A 15,027-nucleotide genomic window follows, 5' to 3' on the forward strand; every position below is an offset into this window, starting at 1 on the left:
ATGTGACCTTTGTATCCAAATTACACATGTTAAGGTGCCAGTGTGGGAGGCATGATGACGGCCAAATGAGTAAGCTGCTGCTAAATGAGCAAGGCCGCCCAATCTAGTGTGGGCTGCTATAGCTCAGTCTGTGTGAGGGAAGGGAAGGCCTCACGGGAGCTCTGCCACAATGCCAACAGTTATATCTGACTTATCCATAGAAAGAAGCGCAGGCAGGAGAGCGGGGTTTTTTAGAAAATGCAAATATATAGCCGAGAGTCGTTTCAAGAATCTGGCAAGACTGCTTTACCTCTTGCACCACTTTTGCCTCCCACTCTGGCTTTCCTGTACTTCCAAGGAAGATGCCTCAACTCTCAAATTTCCAATATGTCACTTGGGGGGAAAAAAAGATTGCTGCCATGTTCACATTTTTTAACTCTATTTTGTGGTTGAAAAAATGTTTTATTGCTGTTTGAAACTTTTGGTGCCAAACAGAAGAAATGTGAGTCCCTGTACAATACACCCTCCTCCCTTTAAAGGCATGTAAGAGTCTGGGTGATAACTATACTTTCAGTTTCAAACTTTTTTTTTCTAATGTGTTTTAATAGTTGTGTGTATGAAGTAATCCCACCCGCCCCTGTCTCCTCGTCCCTGCAGATGAAGACGCTTCAAGCCACAAGCCTGGCGAGCTGGCGTGAAAACTGTGCAAATCACGCATGACGTGAAACAGCTGGAAAACGAGCCAAAGATAATTCCAATAAAAACCTCTGTATAAGTTTTGTGATTCACTTTCACTCCCCTCTTTCTTTTTTCTTCTTCTCCTCTGAGCGTTAAGACCCGCGCTCTTCCACATTCCCAGCTCTCCCTCTCACTCTTCCAGGTACACGCCCTTTGACTTGTCAGGGGGGGAAAAAAGTTTTTAAGGAAAAGAAAAAACCTAAATCACGGAAGAGGTTCTGCAGTCCTACTAGTTTGGCAAGTTCTCTGGGCTCAAAGCGGCGTTGAAAGGCGGAGAAGAGGAGAGAAACTCGCATCTGTGCACATTTACACTTCTCTTGTCCCGCAGACGATCTACGGTGAGTCAAATGCGTCTTTTTTCTGGATTCTTTCACCTCTCTCCAGCCGTGTAGACAGACACTGTATTTGCTCATGGTTTTTGCCACGTTTCGGTAGGCTATACTCTCTCTCTTGCAAAGAACCATCCCCTGAAACTTGGCCGCGGTCAGACAGCGGGACGGTTTCAATGACTGTAGTTCAATGACTTTTTAGGCTCATGTTGCACTTTTATAAAAAAAAAGACTGCGTGACAATAGTTTGTGGCTTTTTTTTTTTTTTTTTTTACTTGTATTGCCAGATCTGCTTTTTCGCTTTTATGTGGTTGTGTTTAATTGCCATATGCTCTCTCTCTCCTTTTCTCCTTTCTCCCTCTTTTTCTCTTTCTCCTGGTGAGATATTTGATATTTTGATGTAGATCAGTTGCCGATCAATTGCAACCAGCTTATCAAAAATTGAAGCGACTTTAGGCGACAGGATATTGATCTTACGCATAGTATATTTCCAGCTGTCGCGCGTAAAAAGCCCTACATTCTTTCTTTTTGCGCAAAACAATCATTTTGCGCACAGAGTGCTTTTTTATTGAGAGGCTCTCGGAGGAGTGACAGCTGTGTGGGCTTCTCATGTCGCTTCTTTTACAGTTTCTGGTTTTCGGGTAGGGGGGTTTAAAATTGCTCGTGGCGTTAATGATGATGAGTCCCGGCAAAAACCTGATGCTTGTTGTTAGTGTTGTGCACGCGTCTCGAGGCTCAACTGTCTGTATTTTCAAACCGAGGACCTATGTGACGCGCAAGCCACTGTACGTCTGCTCACGGCAATTTACAGTCACAACCTAACTTGTTCCTCTGTTAATATTTTATGACAGACGAGCGGTAGTATTGTCATTACTCTGCGCACATACCGTATCACATTCGCCCATTTGGAAACGCAACACTCAATCTTCTTTTGGGGCCGTGGAGGGAAACGGGAAACCTCTGGTTGTAGCTAGGCCTGTATATTTAATTATTTGCGCAGTTGTTTTGGGGGCTTTTTAAGACAAGTAACTGGGATTAGTTTGTCCCCTGAGTGGGGACAAGAGGGAGCTCTGACGTGGGACGGGGGGTGATGCAAGCCGAGAGAGTTGATTTGTCGAAATTAGGACACACGCTGGGAAACTGGCCAAGCAGGCAATACCAAGCCCAACACAGCTGACGAAATGGTGAATAATGAATGTGAGAATGGTCAGAAACGTCAATCTAAATAAGAGGGGGACATGTCTTTGCTTTAGTGTTTTGTTGGAGAGGGAGGGCGCGCGCCCAGAGCCGTCAAGGCCCTTGTGTGCTGCTGCAGGCTGCAGAGGGTGTGTCACCGGGTCCAGGAAGAAGTCCCCTGAAGCTTCTGCAAAACAGGGACCGTGTGTGTGTGTGTGTGTGTGTGTGTGTGTGTGTGTGTGTGTGTGTGTGTGTGTGTGTGTGTGAATCACTTAAACTGACAGAAATCAATAAAAAAGAAAAGATGTCCCACATTAATCTGATGTCTCGTGACTCTATTAGATGGTACGTGCTCACACTTGTTGTATTAAGGCAGATTGGGTCAGACAGTTAGACATCAGTTGGTCGTCACCTTGCAAAATCTGAGGAGGGTCGAGTGAAATGTTAGATTTTAATGGCTCCATGCCACAGTATCAGAGCTCTGAGCGTCTCCTGGTGTAATGAGACTAACAGGCACATGCTCCTCTTGGCCATACGTGCCTGTATAGAGGAGCTGCACGGTTGGAGGGAGCTTGAGTGTGGCATTGCACTTAAGTAATTGAGATATTAATTTGCTGTTTACAAACGACCACTCAGCTGATTGTTGAAACAAGGGGTGGACAGAAAACACAGCGTGTTTTCTCAGCAGTGTAAACTGTTGTTTGCTCTGCAGCGTTTGGACACTGAAGCTGACAGACGAGTACGGTCAGCTTTAGCATACAGCTCTCACTGTTTGGGGGGCAAACTAGCTCGGCGGTGGCCTGTAAATTCCTGTCTAAGTGATCTCCGCAGACAGCAATGAATGGAATTCCTGCAAAGATGTGTCACCCACTGGCATGTTCTACGTTTTGAGCAACGTCTGTAGATTACATCTGTCAAGAGCTGGATTTATGAGTGTGTGTCTCATCTGGGCAGACATTTTACACATTAGTGCTATGTGTTCGACACACACAGGAATTAGCTGCCTATGCATGATGTGTATCAGGCCCTCGCTGTCAGCTGCGTCAGGACGTGCGTGGATTTGTGTACAACGGTGTGAAGGCAGTGGCCTGAGGAGAAGAGAGGGCAGCAGAGTCAAAACAAGAATGGGACAGTGGCAGGCGAAGGAAGAGAGAGTGGCACTGAAAAAAGAGAAGCAGGTACAGCTAACGAGAGAGAGAGAGAGAGAGAGAGAGAGAGAGAGAGAGAGAGAGAGAGAGAGACAAAGAGAGAGAGAGGGAAGCAGACAGGGACGAGGTAATCCCTTAGGTAATCTGAAGCCCAGTCCCCTTGGTGGCTTCACTAGATCAGATGACCTATCAAAGATCAGAACTTCCATTGTGCATCAGTGCTCGTCTCTCAGTCAGACTCCTTCTCACCCTCTCTGCTTATCTCACGTCACCATCCCGCCCTCAGAGCCACTCAGGAGACAACACCTGAAACGAAAGGTTTCGTAGGGACACGGTTAGATGCTCCGTTTCATTTTCCACTAGATGTGCCCATTTACCATGCAACACTCAACCATCTATCTATCTATCTATCTATCTATCTATCTATCTATCTATCTATCTATCTATCTATCTATCTATCTATCTATCTATCTATCTATCTATCTATCTATCTATCTATCTATCTATCTATCTATCGAATCGCCATTGTCCTGACCTTTGTCCTCTCTCTTCTCTCCAGAGAGAAGAGTCATGGAGGCTGCCATCCAGACCCTGGTGAAGGTCTTCCTGAAGTCGGCCAAAGGAAAGGAAAATCTAGGGAAGAAAGAATTCCAGAGCCTCGTCAAGTCCCAGCTCAGCAACATCCTGTCGGTTAGGAAATCTTCACTCAACCTTTCTGAAATGTGACCAATACTTAAATTATGTAACTACCGCACAGAACAGAACCCAATAGTCTCTGGCCGTTGGCAGCGGCTAGTCTTAACCTGTCCAGAGCATTGTGATCAAATGGTGGTGTAATATACAGTAAGTGAATGGGAGAAGTGATCCGATATGATAGAACGGCAGTCATCAGCATTATAATGTAAAAAAGGGCCACTGATAGAGGGTAATTTACTAATAGTGTGTGGGGATTTCAGCAGTGTGGGGTTACACGTCGTCATGTTTAATTGTCTAATGGTTGTGTGTGTGTGTGTGTGTGTGTGTGTGTTTGTGTGTGTATTTGTGTGTGTGGCGCCTACTACCCAGGACACAGACAGCAAGGAGGCGGTCAACAACATGGGTCAGGGGCTGGATGCAAACCAGGATGGCAAGGTTGGCTTCGAGGAGTACATGAAGCTGGTCGGCTACCTGGCCGTGTCGCTCAGCGAGCAGCGTGACCTCGCCAAAGAGGAGCCTGCCCAGAACGATGCATCTGGACAAGCGGCACAGAGCACCCCCGCCAAGGAGGAGGAGAAGCCTGAGGCAAACCTGGAGGCAAAGGAGGAGGCGAAGCCAGAAGCAAGCGAGGAGCCAAAGGCAGAAGCAGTCGCTGAAGTAAAGGTAGAATCAAACGCAGAAGGCGAGGTCGAAGTAAAGGTCGAAGTCAAGGCAGAGGGAGAGACACAGCCCGAGGCTGCAAAGGAGGAGGCGGCGGTGGCAGAAGCGGCGGCGGCGGCGGTGCCAGCAGCAGCAGAGGCGGTGGCGGCGGCAGTGGAGGAGGTGGTGAAAGAAGAGGAGAAGGTGGAGGAGACAAACAAGGTGGAGGAAGCTATGGAGAAGGTGGCCACGGCTGTGGCGGAAGAAGTGGAGAAGAAGACAGAGGAGGCGACTTCATAGGGGACAATCCATTACTTCACAAAAAAAATGTATCACACTACACACGTACATTGAACACATATCATAGCATTAACATTGCCAAAATACATGTGTAAGCCACTTAACAGTTTTTTTTTAAAGAAAATACACATAACTTTGAAATAAAAATCATAGGTAAAAGCTCAAATACTCCAAACCCAGCTCTGAAGAAAGGCCCCATTCCTTTTATATATATGATAAATACCACATGTACATGATCGTAGAGTTGTTGCTTTGTACTGCTAGTTACCACTATGTTCATATGTACAGCATGTGCATCCCACTATATAGCACATTTACCTCATCATGATAATATACTATGATTGCATGCAGACGTACACTATCATGTGCATGCCGTGTCCCTGTGAAAACTTTACTGCAAAGTCTGAATCCCCTGCACACGAGACCAAAGCGTCACTGCATGATCACACACCTCTGCAGACAAGAGGCTCAGTTTAAATCCTGTGCTCTCCTCACTTTTGACTCCACCTGGGTTAGCTTCTTCCACAGTAGAGTCACGCAGCCTGATATCACTTACTGTTCAGTGAAATATCACCAGTATACACCTTGCAAGGTACTAATGACTTAAAGGAATCGTTTGAGGAGTTGAGGGATTATGCTTATCAGCTTTCTTATCAATAATAATGATGAGACAGCTGACACCTTCTTATTGATGTCCCCTGAATCTGGTTAGCTTAGCCCAGCATCACAACTGGAGACAGAGGGAAACAGCTAGGCCTACACTGGCTCTCTGAGAAAAAAGGAACTACAGATTGTGCTATTGTGTTTTATCTTCTTTACACTTCTTCTTTTACTACAAATTAAACAAACGAAGATGTAACGTGTCGCTTAGTGAGCTGTTTCATGATGTGCTGATAGTAGGCTACGCAGACTTCTGCTTCCTTCCGTCGGGGCCAGGCTAGCTGTTTTCCCCCTGTTTTCAAGTCTTCATGCTCAGCTAAGCTAACTGGCTACAGAAGACAGATGTGAGAGTGGTATCAACTTTATCATCTCACTCATGGAAAGAGAGAAAATCAGTTTAAATCCCCCAAAGTCTCAAACTATTTCTCCAACAGTTGCATGAAAATCAGTCAGTAGGCTAATGCCGTTTTCTCTTTTTTTTCACATTCTCATCTTTTAACCCACCGTGCTATGGAGCTGATTTGGCATGACAATAAACACATTGTTTTGCTGAAGCTTTGTACTCAGCTCATCTTAATTGTGTACTCAATGTCCCATCACACCCTCATCTCGCGCTATTTTATGGGCTCTCTTGTCTCTTTTTCTTTTTGATTCCCAGAGATGTTTACGTCATCTGGAGTCCAGTGTATATATTCTCCTCACTCATAGTCAGCCATGGATTATTAACTGGAAGATCAGGCGTCGCCCCTCGACTAAATAATTAAGGTTCATGGATGGAACCCACACCAAACGACCCCTTATGGTTCAAAAGGTGAGCCCAAAATAGTCCCATGGGAGTGGGCTGGTCACTGGAGGAGCAGGTTAGAGCATGCAACCTAATCCACCTGGATTAGGACTGGTGGAGAAGAACAAGATAACAAACACCAAGAAGTATAGAAAGCCATAACAGGTGTCACCTGGTGGCAGTTTTTATCTTAAGTACTTAACATACGGATCTTGTGTTCACCAAACTGCACAATTACAACGGTCCCATTCTACTTATTGATCCATGGAGGTGCTGGACTCAAGGGTGTGTGGTGGAGCACTGGATTGGAGCGACAGAAACTTTACCTCATGTTTTGAGGCTTTGTTTAAAGTTTGCTGGTTGTTGCTTGTTGTTTTCTACTGGTTTTAAGCACCAGTTGCTCAGGCTTGCGTGTTTATTTGTCGGTCACACCCTCATTCAGACCCTGTTTGACGTGCAACTGGATCCTTGAGTCCCAGGCACAGGGAAACTACTGGATTAGGCATTTGAGGGTTAACACACCCTGGGACACAAACAATTACATGAAAGTAATCCTGGGCTCCACTGATCCTGCCCATCAGACGAGGTGCTAGTGTCAGAGGGATCATTGTCAGAGGTAGTGCTTTTTATAAGTACAAAACAATACTGAGCCAACATTATGAATCTATGTGGTGTGATCTTTTACAACAGACTAATATTAAGATGTTGCATGCTATCAGAAACGTATTTGCTAAATATTACCATTGTATTACCAATATTGTAGCCATTATTTAAGTTCTACATGGCCTCTTTATATTTAACTTCTTCATCTAATTCTGTTTCGTTTGGACCACTATGGAGATCACTTGAAAGCGTAGCTCTTTGTCACATTACATGCAATTTGTTAATTACAATTTAATGATTTGTAAATTGTCTCGTCATCAATAATGCAGACATGAGAAAAAAAAAGATCGTGTTGCAGGATTGATCATTATAGGGTCTGACCCGAGCAGTCAGGTCGTGCACGATTTGGCCGCACTGCCGAACGTGCACCTGCTGCACTGTTACAGCTTTGAACCGCTCGGCAGCAAAATGGGCAAAGACAAATAAGCTGAGTCATGTGGTCACCCTGCCTCACTGCGACACTCCCATTGTAAATACTCATTTACACACATTGCTCAGCCTTTATACTCACACACTAGTACACTACGTTTCCTGCATGACCTATTACTAACAAACTTATCGAGGCATTTGGGGCTCTTTAGGCTTTATCACTTTATCTTTTATTAAAATCAATATTCTTTTCATATCAAAAAGAAAAAAGCAAACACACAAAACTTTAATCATGGTACTTCCTGTGAATTATGGAGACATGTGCACCATCTACAGCCTGTCTCCTGTTCAGCATGTACATAGGCCTCAGACAGATTTTATAAAGAAGGGTGATGAATTAAATTAAAGGGGTAATCTGAAAAATGAGTGGAGAAACTGGATGACAATGCCCCAATCCACACCCATCACACTCAATGGCCTTCACAGTCACCAGCACAGCCCAATTCAACACCTATGGGTGATATATATGTATGCATGTGTATGTGTGTGTGAAATGTGTAAATTGGCAAGCTGCATACCTATTATACATATTTGCCCTGCAGTTTTCTCATTGTTCGGCGAATTTAAACTGTGATCTTTTCATGTTTGCTCTTAATCATCATCTTAATTAGCCAAATTATGCTCATTTGAAACTGGATCAAGCAAACTTTGCCTTACAAATATGTTAGAATGACTTGACTCGCACTATAATAACAAATTCCTGGATTTAGAGAGAACAGACCTGGGTTAAACATCATCTGGAAATTATTTGATCTCAGCTAATGCTTTCTTTTAATCTATTTGGAATAGCAGATGGACGGAGTGAACTGTGAGCGCCTAGCTTTCTTTCAGAGCGGTTGAACTATCTGCCCTGGCAGTTTTTTGTTACTGTCCATTGGTGTAAACCGCACCCAGCCTTAACTCCGTGTAGATTAAAAACATGCTGGAACCAAACACTGCAGATTAGCGGCAGGGAGTGTTTGCAGACAGATTTTCATTGCCACACAATAAGTCTCATTCATTGAGAGATAGTAGATGAAGATAAAAGCCTCCTCTCAGTTGATACAGTGAGTGTACATACAAGCATAGGGATGTGCTTTTAAGGCTCATTGGGTCAAAGTGTTTGTGATTATGGGACCATTCCCAGGACATTGTGCAGGCTTTCATCACTGTACGCTGATGTGCTCTTGTTAATTTCCTGCCAAGAAAAGGGTGTGTGTGTTTTTGTGTGTGTGTGTGTGTGTGTGTGTGTGTGTGTGTGTGTGTGTGTGTGTGTGTGTGTGTGTGTGTGTGTGTGTGTGTGTGCGTGTGTGTCGAGCAGCTGGACTCATTACAGTCCACTGTCAAGTCAAGTAAACTCCACTATGCTAGTATTTCAACTTCATATAATGCTGTATCATTTGTGCTTATTCTATGTAACATGTGTAATGCCTAATATGGAATAAAAACTGTGACGATAACGTATTACATTTGTGACCTCTTGCATCCTTGGTTCCAGTTATCATGTATGTGCATGTGTATGTGTGTGTGTGTGGAAGAGATGGAGTGAGGAAAGGAGAGAAAGCACCTGCAAAGAAAAGGGAGAGAGAGAGAGAGAGAGAGAGAGGGAGGGAGGGAGGGAGGGCAGAAAGAAGCAGAGTATACGTAAGTAGGTGAAGTAGTTGGGGTGGGGTGGGGGTAGTGGTGCGGTGGGTGGCGTGGGGTGGGGGGGGAGCAGGTGATATTTAAGCCACCGGCAAACTCTCTCCCCATCCATCTCTGCCTTGGCTCCGTCTCCAGCACCTCTTCGAAGACAAAGGAGGCCCTCCATCAGCACTCAGGTAAGACAGACAGCTCGGAGGGATTGCTTCACCTTAACTTTCTCCCCTGCATCTGATGTAGGTTTCCTTGTAAAGTATTTTTTTTATCGAGTGTGCAACCGCAGCAAATAGTAGTCACATGAAAAAACTAAAAGTAGAAGACGAAGAAGGAAAAAGAAAAAATCCACAGGGAGGGTGGGCGCTCATCACAAGACCTGGAGGAAAACCTAACTGCGGGATTCGTTTGAAGTCCTTTGTCTTGAGAAGTTACTGTTTACTTTCAGTTGATGTGTGAGTTTCTACAGGAGCAAGGACAGGAAACATGCACATCAATGAAATGTGGAAACAAGTGAAGCCAGCAGGGATTTGCGGTAAAGCAGAGTTAAGAAATAACAATAAAATGGGATTTATACAGAGTAAACATTGTGACATATGAATGAATATCAGTAGCTATGACATGGAAACATTAAACAGTTAGTGCTACCTACTGCTCAACACAATAGATTGAGGTTCATCTCTAGTTTCTCAACATGGATTTTGACCTATCATTAAGATTTCACAGTGGATATGCATTATTACCATTCTCAATATTGTGTTACTGACAGCATTTTTGTCTCCATGGTTTCCTATTGTATTGTGTCAGTCAGTGAGACAGATGACCCCTATAGATTTTCCAGTTAGTCAGCTGTGGTGTCCGCTCACCTCCTCCTTTGTCTCCTCGGCCTACAACTCTGACCTCTCCAGCACAATGCTCTGCAGCGTGATGAGAGGCAGCAACCGGTGATTGACATTTTGTAATAGCTGATTAGTTAATAAATTATGCCCGGGGAGATTGACTGACAGATTTATTGTTTCCCTCGCGGTTATGAATCAACCTCAAAATAATACTGTACACTTTTATCCTCCGCTCAGGAAGGTCCCTGAACTTTCAACTTGAGCTCCAAAGTTGAATGTGGCTGAGTGAGCAGCACGGAGGTTGAATGAGGGCCCTCATTTGTATCCACACCTTAGTGTATACACTGGCACCTCAGGTTACCCGGCCCCTTAGTTTGAACACGATTACCAGGCGAGTTTTGTGTTTCACTTCCAGTTTCCATTTTAAATGATAAGGCTGTTACACGATCAACAGGCGGAGAGAACACGTTCTACACCGAGACCACCTTTCACTGATGCTGAACAGTGTTAATTGTTACACGCATTATCAATTCAGCTTACACGAGTGATAACCCGAGGACAATCAAACCAGCTTGGAATGACATGAAGTGACAGGAAATGTGCAATATATAGGGAGTCTTAGCTTCCAACTTCTCAACTTGTGCATCATTGACAGTGACTTATCTGTGTCTGTGTGTGCACAGTCTCTCCACGAGCCCAGCACCAGAAGCTCCACCATGCCGGACACAATGTGTGTAAGATTGTTCGAAAAGCCTTTTCCAAAGCTATCTTCCACCTTTCTATCCAAACCTCTGAAATGTAAAACCCAGTAAGGTCACACACACACACACACACATACACTAACACACACACACAGTGTCCAGACTACTTAAATTAGGGTCAGTAATAGCCTCCGCACTACTTGCAGAGTGTTATTCGACCCGTTCTCTAGAAATGGGAAAACCTCTGTGCTTTGGTTTCCTTCCATCCATTCATCTTCCTTTCCAACTATCACTTTGACTTGGAGGCGGCTTCACCCTTGACTGCTATGTGGCCGCACATGCAGCTGGGGCTGGAGCGGGCATTTTGTGACAGAGTCTGACCCTTTTGACCTGGTTCCTTTTACAGTATGTCCAAGGAGCCCAGTTCCAACCTGGAGAGTGCCATGCAGATGCTGATAAAGACCTTCCACAAATATTCAGGGAAGGAGGGCGACAAGTACACGCTGAGCCGGGGCGAACTGAAGGAGCTGCTACTAGAGGAGCTGGGCAGTTACTTAGGGGTAAGAAGAAAGTGCTCAAAGAGGCAAATATGTGGTTGCACTGTTACACACTAGTTTGGAAATATGCGACACATGAGTGGAGGTATGCGCTCACATACTCTGACACACAAGCTGGAACATGCCTGTGCAGCGATGTATGCTCTCTCTGACACACACACAGCAGAGGAGAAAACACATTTTCTCTTTCTCTGTTCCCCTCTGACAGAGCTCCAAAGATAATGAAGCAGTTGAAAAGGTGATGAACGACTTGGACGCCAACAACGACGGGGAGGTGGACTTCACCGAGTTCATCATCCTGATGGGCGCCCTCACGGTCGCCTGCAACGACTTCTTCCTGGAGTTCAAAACAGATGACAAACCAAAAGAGGAGTCGGCGGAGAAGAAAGAATGAATCAGTGCAAGAATAAGGGGTGAGGGTGGGCAGGTGGGAGGGAGAGGGAGAAAGGGGGGAAAGAAGGAGAGAAGGAGAACGAGAAGGAGAAGGAGGGGGAGGGAGAAAAGGAAGAACTGTAAATCATGCGAGATAGAGGGCCGAGCTGCTATGGATTCTTGTTCTTATGCAATTTGTAAACACTCCAGCTACACATGAGGGAAGCGGTCCAGCAGATAGTTTGTGGCTTCACGGAGCATGGGGGCATTCAGCAGCAGGAGTAGTGTTTTCCCTCTGCAACTGTTTTTCATACCACAGTATATCCACACACAGCTCGCTGCGCTGGTCCCAGAGCAGCGAGTTACTTCACATACTACAGAGAACAGGGTTCACTCCAACCCCCTCCCACTCACACTTCGACAGTATCTTGTGAGATGTGAATAAGGCACTGGTGGGATTTTTTTTTTTTTTTTTTTTGCAGAAGGCACATTAGGATGTTTGAGCATTTCTTGCACATAAATGACTTGTGAACATATATTAAGTTATTAAGTTACAGATGATCATATTACAGTATGTACTCAGTGTTGAACAATCGGATATAATTTATCCCCTCTCTTGCGCCTATTTTGTAATCTTTCTTTTTTTTTTTTTTTGGTAATAACCAACGCATTCTTCACAATATTAAACATGGCATTTATCCAACTATTAATTGTGGTGTTTTTTGTTTTCACATACTTGACAAAAATCCCTCACACTGCTCAAGCATTCATCGACATGACAGAGGATGAATAGCTTGCACCTGGGAATCAAGTTGAATGGCTCAGAGAGAAACAATGTCAGCAAAGTGTGTGAGTGTCTGTGTGTGTGTGTGTGTGTCTGTTTGTGTGTGTATTGGGGATTCCCACCGAGTAAACTGCTCCAGCTCATACATCCTGCCAACAATATCCTGCAAGTCTTGTTCCACTAGATATAAGCTGACCCAGATGTTTGACTTGGATCTGCTCGGAGAACCTCTTCAAGAGAGGGCGACAGAGAGGGAGAGAGGAAAAGAAAAAAGAAAGGGTTGAGGGCGTGAGGGAAGATAAAGAGAGTGTTTGTGTGTAGAAGTGTGTGTCCATGTGTGTATGTGTGTGCGTGTTTGTGAATGAAGGAACAACAGCTTAGGCGGGGAGTCATACAATTTTTTCGGAGTACATCAGACAAGTACGTTTGTTGGAAAGCAGTGGTATAATCACAGAGGAATGTTCAAGTTGCTGTGACTGTTCACAAGCACTGTCCTTCTCTCTCTCACACACACACACACACACACACACATAGATGAGTAAATCAACACGTCTTCTTTCTTCCATCTCATTGGCTTTTACAGCTGCTCGTCACTTTTCAAATATGACAGAGGAAAGAAATGCTGAGCGTCTGAATCGCAGCAGAGTACCTATCACTTCTGGGTGTAATTGCAGTTGATGAACTTAAACAACCTCCTCTTCTTACCTACGGCGACATTAACAAAGGTCATTGTGTTGGTGTCTGTGGGCGGGGTTCGTCCTGCTTTCATCTGTTTTCATTCCTCCAGCCACTGTGTGTTCTCTGAAGGCATCCTCTGATTGGCCTGTTTGAATGTTTGAGTTCGACATGCACAGCCCGCAGATAGGTAAACAATTGGAAACAGAGGAGTGACTGTTAACCCTGTTGTAGCCCGAGGGCAAACAAACAACCTGCTGTGTGAGTGCTAACACCCGTGGTTACCTGCCGCCTCATTCCAAAGGAGCAATAAATCCACTGTTTTGATGTGGGAGAAAAAAAATAATGTAGGCAGACGTCAAATCATGTGATCCCTGTCTGCAGGTGCACATGTGAAAAAAGGGGGATTATTAAATATGCCAAGAGGAACAGTTTCGGCATGTAGTGCACCTGCAGCAGCTGTAAATGCATTCAGATCCTAAACAGCAGAACTAGTTAAAATCCTGCAAAAACATTTGTTCTGTTATAAATTACAATTTTATATTCGCCTCAGTGGGCGGTGGTTCCCAGCGGAGGGGCTGGAGGCCTCTAAAAGGTCGCAGGACGGGGTCATGAGACAATCAGTACTGTAAGGAGGAAGACAAAACTAATTTACATGAGTTTTTGGGACTTTCCTCTGATCTTGACAACAAGTTTGCAGTCACCAGTAATAGGACGATAGGCCCCAGCTACGCCGTGCTTCTGTGTGAGGGATCATAACCCAAAAAACATTCAGAAGCATTGGTTTATTTTTAACAAACACTGTGTTTATAAGCGTGTCATGTGTTGCTTATGTAAAATATTAACCTGAAGGGTGGCTAGTAAAAGCAACTGTACAGAAGTATAAATTAGCATCAAATGGAAACTGGTAAGCAGCCTCACTACCTAAACTACCATTTACCCCTTAAAGCCTAAAACATCAAATAATTGACAGAAAATGTCTAATAATTATTTGAACCTGGAGTCTTTATTGGACCATTTTGTATCATACTTGATAAATCTGGCATTTAAAAAAAAGTATTGCTCACAGTTTATATGTTTAGAGTTGATGTTTTATAAGACTTTTTAGACGAAAAAGTATGACAAAGGTCTCTAAAACTGTATGTATCAAATATGATACACTTGGCATTAAATTAAATTGAGAGTTGCACCCCATCATAGTATGCCTATTAAATGAAAGTGGTGTTTGCTTTTTGTCTTTTCATAAGGAACAGCTGTTATGGATAAATGATCAATGGATCATCATGAGAATTATGATTTAGTTCAAATGGAACGACTTCTCTGTGTGATAGTGAGAGAGAGTGCAGGCTGCTGTATGAAATAAGTGAGGTGTATCCGTTGTGAAGTGGATTGGGACAGACATCCTCCATGAGTTACACTCCAGAGCAGTTACTTAATTCTCAGTCACATGGCCTTTTCAACCAGCCTGGGACACACAATGGCTCCAGCACATCCTGCAAACAGTATCTAAAACCAAGGCCTGACCTTCGCAGGTGAGCCAATTCAAACTAAAAGGCAAGAGTCTGCGTTGATGGATCGCCCACATGGCAGGTGCTGCCTGCGTGAGGAAAGGAGAAGAGCAACACAAAGCCGCGCCATGTCACTGGCGACGAGTCTGAGGCATCAGATAAGGATGGCAGGGACACTTTGGTTACCAAGAGAGCAGGTCAAGTCAACTCGTCCATCAGACGGAGTCGGGGCGGTGATCACGTCAAGCTGTCATGCAAGCCTGAGGGCGGGCAGCGATTGTGTGAGAGTAGGATGGCACGGACACACGTGAGAACAAAATGACATTACTCATTCAAGTATACAGGTGGGTGGATCCAGGTCTGTATCATCTGATGATCAAGTCCTCTCCAGGTGTAGCTTTGCTCTCTCCTGGGTAGAATTTGAGAAGGCCCGCTT

The 15,027-nt window shown here is 44.5% G+C and overlaps 2 protein-coding genes across 2 annotated transcripts; both read left to right on the forward strand.

Annotated features, from left to right (window-relative positions):
• Positions 1-813: 813 nt before the first annotated feature.
• On the forward strand, positions 814-8,871 carry s100u (S100 calcium binding protein U). The gene is made up of 4 exons (XM_083982716.1): positions 814-1,055; positions 3,930-4,060; positions 4,436-8,788; positions 8,839-8,871. Exons 2-3 carry the CDS (start codon positions 3,941-3,943, stop codon positions 5,003-5,005), a joined length of 690 nt encoding a protein of 229 aa, XP_083838842.1. The 5' UTR covers positions 814-1,055; positions 3,930-3,940; the 3' UTR covers positions 5,006-8,788; positions 8,839-8,871.
• Positions 8,872-10,668: 1,797 nt separating this feature from the next.
• s100s (S100 calcium binding protein S) lies at positions 10,669-11,646 on the forward strand (the record flags this gene model as incomplete). Its single annotated transcript, XM_083981512.1, has 3 exons — positions 10,669-10,724; positions 11,102-11,255; positions 11,461-11,646. The coding sequence occupies exons 1-3, from the start codon at positions 10,711-10,713 to the stop codon at positions 11,644-11,646; spliced, it is 354 nt and encodes a 117-aa protein (XP_083837638.1). The 5' UTR covers positions 10,669-10,710.
• Positions 11,647-15,027: the final 3,381 nt, after the last annotated feature.

Source organism: Trachurus trachurus (assembly GCF_905171665.1).
Source record: "Trachurus trachurus genome assembly, chromosome: 11".
Taxonomy (NCBI): domain Eukaryota; kingdom Metazoa; phylum Chordata; class Actinopteri; order Carangiformes; family Carangidae; genus Trachurus; species Trachurus trachurus.